We start from the raw sequence: 6,000 nt of genomic DNA, 5'->3' as shown, positions 1-6,000 counted from the left end.
TTTAGAACAATAGTGTTTTTTCCTCTTTAAAATCTCTAGGCCAAAACAGACAGACCCCTTCTCCTGCCTTTTCCTCTCCTGTACCCTCCCCACCCCCTGCACACCCCATCACCAGATTTCTCTCATCCCAAGGTGGGGCAGGGGAGGCTGGGACAGAAACCTGCCATCCCAGCTCCCTCGCCCTGTTTTAGTTTTTTTACTCAAAATGCCAATGAAACAGGAGCCAGTACTTATTTGGTTCATATATTTTTTAAGCATAAATAACATTTCTTTCCATATAAATATAAAATTCTGTGAAAAAATAGGAAAAAAGTACGATCATCTTAGTTACTGTCCAGCAGAAACATGTTGCATTGTTTATAGCATCAGGCATCAGATTCTCCATTTAAAAAAATATGTTTTTTAGTCTCATTCTAGGACACTTTCAAACATAGGAAATTCTTTGTCCTACAAACAAATCCGTTTAGAAATGATTTAAATATGCCAGTGATAAATGTCTAAATCGATCCGGGAATCAAGGCTACTGAAGTGAGCTAGAATTCAACACCCAGTATACAATTATTGATACACAACAATTGATATAAATTACTTCATCAGATTGCACACAAAAATACATCAGATTGTCTCCAGAAATTTCCAGCAGGTAATAAATTACTTACTAAAATATAAAAATAAAAGCGCTCAGGCGTGTTTCTTCTGATTCAAGTGTGAAAACGCGCCAACAGTCCTGGTTCCGAGGGGCACCCCCTGCCCTCCGCAGCCACCCCCACCCGGGAGGGGTGCGGGCTACCTGGCGCGAGGGGGCCGCAGGGTCCCCCAGAGTCTGTCCCAGTGCGTGAAGTACGGGGCGAAGTTGTAGTTGAAGTGAGAGTGATGCAGGTCGTGGTGCACCACGCCCCCGTACCACCCGAAGGGGACCAGCCTGTGCGTGGACCAGGGGAAGTCGTAGCCGGAGTGGTCCTCCACCGACAGCCAGATGTTGAGCGTGTGGAAGACCAGGACGGTGAGCGGGTGGCACTGGAGCAGCCAGACGTTCACCACGTCGAAGAAGCCCAGAGAGAACAGCTCCCAGACGCTCACGTACTGCGTGGCCAGCGCGAACGAGGGCGCGTTCTGGTGGTGCACCTTGTGGAAGGTCCGGTACAGCCAGGGCACCCGGTGGTGCAGCACGTGCCACGCGAAGAACTCGGCGTCGAAGAGCAGCAGGCACAGCACGACGTGGCCCAGCAGCTGGGGCAGCGCGGGGGCCTCGGGGGGCGGGAGGGCCGGGCTGCGGGCCCAGTGCAGCAGCGTCAGCGGGAACACGATCACCAGGTGCTGGTAGAGCGTCTGCCGCAGGCAGGACAGCAGCTGCCGCGCCGAGGGCGCGCTGTCGGGCTGGATCTTGCAGCGCCGCAGCGCGGGCACCCAGGGGCACAGGAGGTCCAGCACCACGAAGGGCAGGCAGAAGCTCACATAGGTGGTGATGGCGAAGATGACCGGGAAGAAGGGCGACTGCGTGAGGGCCTCCCGGGTCCGCAGGCGGTCCCAGACGGGCTGCAGGAGCATCTGGCCGGAGCTGCACCCGGCGGCGGCCTGGAGCTGGGAGGAGTTGGGGCTGCTCATGGCGAGGCGCTGCTTGGCCGCCGCTGCCGCGGCTGGCGTCCCACCGACTTTATAGAGACTCGAGCCCCGCCCGGCGTGACGTCAGCTGCCTCTGCCGCCCTTTCCCAGCTGAGCGGCGCTTGCATCCGAACTGGCCCCGGGGAGGTGACTTTAGCTGCTCCACTGCACCCCCGCGGCTGCATTTCGATTTTGGATAACTCGATCCATGTGTCATCACCACGCCCAAGAAGAGGGGGATGTTCCCATCACCACCAGCGCAGAACTACTCGTCTTTAAATGCACACGTAGAATTAATTGCCTGTGTGGATCCATGAAAACGCCAAGTACAATTGCACTTCTAAGAACTTTTTAAAGTGGCTCACCTTTTGTAGTCCTAATCTTTGCTGTCTGCACACCCTGTAAATTTAACCCGGAGCGAGTGGCAAACTAGCCTTTCTCGGAGGGAGTCGCGGGGGCGATCGGCGCAGGAAATCAGAAAACCCGCGACCGGGTGGCGGGTCCGGAGCCTCTCCAGCTGCGGTCTTTGGAGAGGATGTATCCCCGCCGGTTCGCCGCGAGCTCCAGATCCTGCCCTTCCCGGATCCCTCCACCCCACCCCACCCCACGCCCGACACACACACACACACACACACACACACACACGCACACACACACACACACAGACACGCACACACGCACACACGCACACACGCACACACACAGACACGCACACACACACACACAGACACGCACACACACACACACAGACACGCACACACACACACACAGACACGCGCACACACACACACGCACACACGCACACACGCGCGCGCGTACAGTCTGCTCAGAGGAACTCGCAAACCCCGGGCCACTAATCAGCCCTCCGTGACGCTGCCGAAGCGCGCAGACCAGTGACGGGAACTGAGAGACGGCGAGACTCCCCGGCAAAAGAGGGGACCGCGACTGTTCTTCGCTTTACGTACTTACGCATATATACAGACATGCATATACATACATGCATACATACATACATACATACATACATTCTGGCTTTAACTTCTAGCGCTGCCCAGAACTGGCTAAAAGGACGCTGCATCTCAGGAAGCAATAGAATCAGTAAAGCACCCACCTTGTCCCTAAAGGGAATGTTTGCGTGTTCCTAACGCCTCGCGGAGCTGCCGGTTGGACAGATGTCGCGCCTGTCTTGCCCTTCTCTGGGCTGGCTTCGTGGCGCCGATTTGCCCTTCGCCTTGGCCCCCATTCCTCCAAACCACCCCAAGGCGCAGCGCCGGCCTGCGGGGCTGGCCCCACACCTGCGCTTCTCTGCCATCAAACTGGGGTTGACTGGGCGAGGACTGAGTGTGAGGAGGTGGGTACTAGAAGAGCTCTGGGGAGACACCCCCCCCCCCCCCGCCCCCAGACCACCAACAAAGCCTCCTTTGACCCGGTGGTTGAAACACAGGAACACCTAGCAGATAGGTTTGGACGAAAACTTGGAAGCCAGGGACGCCGCTTTGCCTCTGGTGATGTGAGGTTATAGCCAGCACTTCGCTCCTCCAAGCTTTGCATTTTCAGATCTACCCCCGCCCCAAGGGATATGATAATAGTAGCTATCTCACGAGTCTATTTCGAGCTTAAGTAGGAAAATAATAATAATAGTAATAATAATACCATGTAACATCTGTGAGGCACGAACTAAATGTTTTATTTGAGGGGATTTCACCCAGGCCGTGTAAGTAGGCATTATTATTATTGCTGTGGTCTGACAGAAGTAAAAGCATAGTGCCTGGCACATAATAAGCATACAAAATAAGACACATCATTTTTATTTTATCACCATTTATCCCTTCTATGCCCTCTTCACCTTCACACCCCCCCCCAAGACACATTATTTTAAATTTACATTTCACATTTCACCTAAATCATAATGAAGGAAAATTTGCAATGAACATCAAATAAAATTATGTAAAAAGATATAAAGCTATATATTGTGAGGAAAGAATGAGTACAACAAAAATATAGACCAATATCTGGGCGTAGAAATATATAGGCTATGTACATACCCTAATATATGTATCTATATATTAGACCCGGGGTCGGCAAACTGCAGCTCGCGAGCCACATGAGGCTCTTTGGCCCTTTGAGTGTGGCTCTTCCTAAGCCTTAGGAGTACCCTAATTAAGTTAATAACAATGTACCTACCTATATAGTTTAAGTTTTAAAAATTTGGCTCTCAAAAGAAATTTCAATCGTACTGTTGATATTTGGCTCTGTTGACTAATGAGTTTGCCGACCACTGTATTAGACACATTGTATATAATATGCCAGTTTATAATGTATAGTCATATATTAATATATAATAACATAAGATATACATGGGGTCTATAGGATGTTATACACACACACCCATAATAGGCCAATTCATAATTCAGAACCACCCAACTAGCGTGTGTCCCTGAACTGCCACTGATGGGTCATGAATATTCCTTAGCAGCCCATTCTCTGAGCCTCAGGGCTCCGTGTGCCATAGGATTATTATGATATTCTGCTTGTGTCTTGAGGAGATAAAGGTTCAGAGGCAGCTTTGAGCTTCCTGACAGCCAATGCCAAACAGGAAAGAAAGTGGTGTTTTCTACTGTCTTGGCTGTCTGGATGGTAGCAGAGGCAGGCGCAACGCAGGCCCTTGGCCTCCCTGCTGGTGGGTTTCTTCCAGTTAGAAAACCTGTCCTTTCTGATCTCTTTGGTGTTCCCCGTCCTCCAGTGCTCTTCCCAATTCACTTTTTGCGCCACCAGGAACTGTCTTCTTTTCCATTCCTGGTAAGGATCACCCTGCCCTTGAATTGGGTGTGGCTCAAGCAGCATCTCAGAGAGAAGAGGAAGGGCTTCTTTTCCTTGATCTTCATTTATGATTTTAAAATAATAAAAATAAGAAAGTTTACTTGAGAATCACACCACACTACTGAAGATAGCATATGCCATTTACTCAGCCTTCATTCTTGGGCTCCTCAGAATTCCCAAGGGTCCATCAAAACTCACTTTCTCAGGCTTACAATTGAACTCTGCTCAGATGTCAAATGTCACTCAGATTTGCCCTCAACAGAAATCAAGTCAACCGTCAAATCTCTGTCCAGTACATGCTGTCCTTTCCTTGTGGTTTCAGTCTTCACGCTTGGATGGTTTGGATGGATGCTCGCATAGATTTTTTAAGTGGGCGGCATTGGCAGGTTTGCTTAATTTATACTTAGCTATTAGATTGTTGTCAGGACTGCCCCCTTTGAGCCCGTAGCTCTAACCAACCCATTAATCTTCTTCGGTTCTTCCATCCTCTATCACTAAGCTTGTTAGAATATTCCCCAGAAAGCCCAGTGCAGCAAGACCTGGAAGCCCTGGCCTGCCCCTGGTTGTTCCAGGCTCTCCCCCTCTTGCTTGTGGCACTTTGAAGAATAGCCACCAGCTTCTCTGCCTTTGCATTCCATGCAGCCACCCGGACAAAAGGTTGTGTCCAATACACAAGTGCAACCATGGCAAGGCAAGTGGTCGGTTCAATTATCATCAGTTGTCCATTCCAGGCCACAGAGGATGCTGCAAACGTAGGCACAGGATGTTGGACAACCACAAACAGAACATGACTTAATGGAGCCAAATAAAATAGAGCCCTATTTAGTCTTGACTGAAGTGGCATCGTTTCTTGAGTTGCAAACATGCATCTTTAAACACTTTTACTTACACAAAATTGATTTAACAGCTTTGCTAGATGAATGGGTCTTTTTAGGGCACAGATTCTATCTCCGAGATTTCTTCCCACAGCGCCAAGCATTATACCTTGCACACACTAAGCGTTGAAGGGTTATTTGTGGACTCAATGTACAGTTTAAAAGATATTGGCTCTAAATTGAGGCTAAAAAAATTGAATCTTTTTTTTTTTTTTGAGCACTGGTTATGTAGTTTAGGTCTACTTATCCCCTGGGATGGTTTTTCATAAAACATGTCATTTATTTATTTCAAATGGTGTTAGGCCTTTGGCCACACTGTTTCTGGTGCTTCTCCTTTTGATTTGACTTCCTGTGTATTATTTTTATCTTGGCAAGGTCTTTCTGACAGGGCTAGAGTGCAGGAATCCTTTTCTCTCTAGCTACTGCAGAGATCAAATCACTTCTCCGAGAGTACAACATCCAAGTCTATGCATGTTTAATACAATCTAGATGCTATTTGGTACCAACTTACCAAAAGACTTTGGGTACTACCTCCCCCCACCCAATAAAAATAGAATATGTCGTTGGAAAGTGCATTACCTACTACATAAGGTCTTCTTGTGTGACCTTCATGTTTGATTCCTTCCAAAATGAAGTGAAACTGTCTTAGCATCTATCTAACCAAAACGATTATCCATCTAACCTGAACAATTATTCCTGGATA

General features: G+C 48.9%; 1 protein-coding gene across 1 annotated transcript; it reads right to left on the bottom strand.

The window, feature by feature from the left end:
* Positions 1-243: 243 nt before the first annotated feature.
* On the bottom strand, positions 244-1,698 carry CH25H (cholesterol 25-hydroxylase). The gene has a single exon (XM_070431895.1). It carries the CDS (start codon positions 1,603-1,605, stop codon positions 787-789), a length of 819 nt encoding a protein of 272 aa, XP_070287996.1. The 5' UTR covers positions 1,606-1,698; the 3' UTR covers positions 244-786.
* Between the last annotated feature and the right edge of the window lie 4,302 nt (positions 1,699-6,000).

The sequence above is a fragment of the Myotis yumanensis genome, unplaced genomic scaffold, assembly GCF_028538775.1.
Source record: "Myotis yumanensis isolate MYYU_CA2020_CCGP unplaced genomic scaffold, mMyoYum1.0.hap1 SCAF_13, whole genome shotgun sequence".
NCBI classification, from domain to species: Eukaryota; Metazoa; Chordata; class Mammalia; order Chiroptera; family Vespertilionidae; genus Myotis; species Myotis yumanensis.
Note: the sequence above shows the minus strand (reverse complement) of the source record. Positions and strands in the feature narration are given on the sequence as shown.

What these genes read in the sequence shown, in the direction of transcription:
- CH25H (XM_070431895.1), bottom strand. Translation starts at nt 1,605, where the DNA reads ATGAGCAGCCCCAACTCCTCCCAGCTCCAGGCCGCCGCCGGGTGCAGC.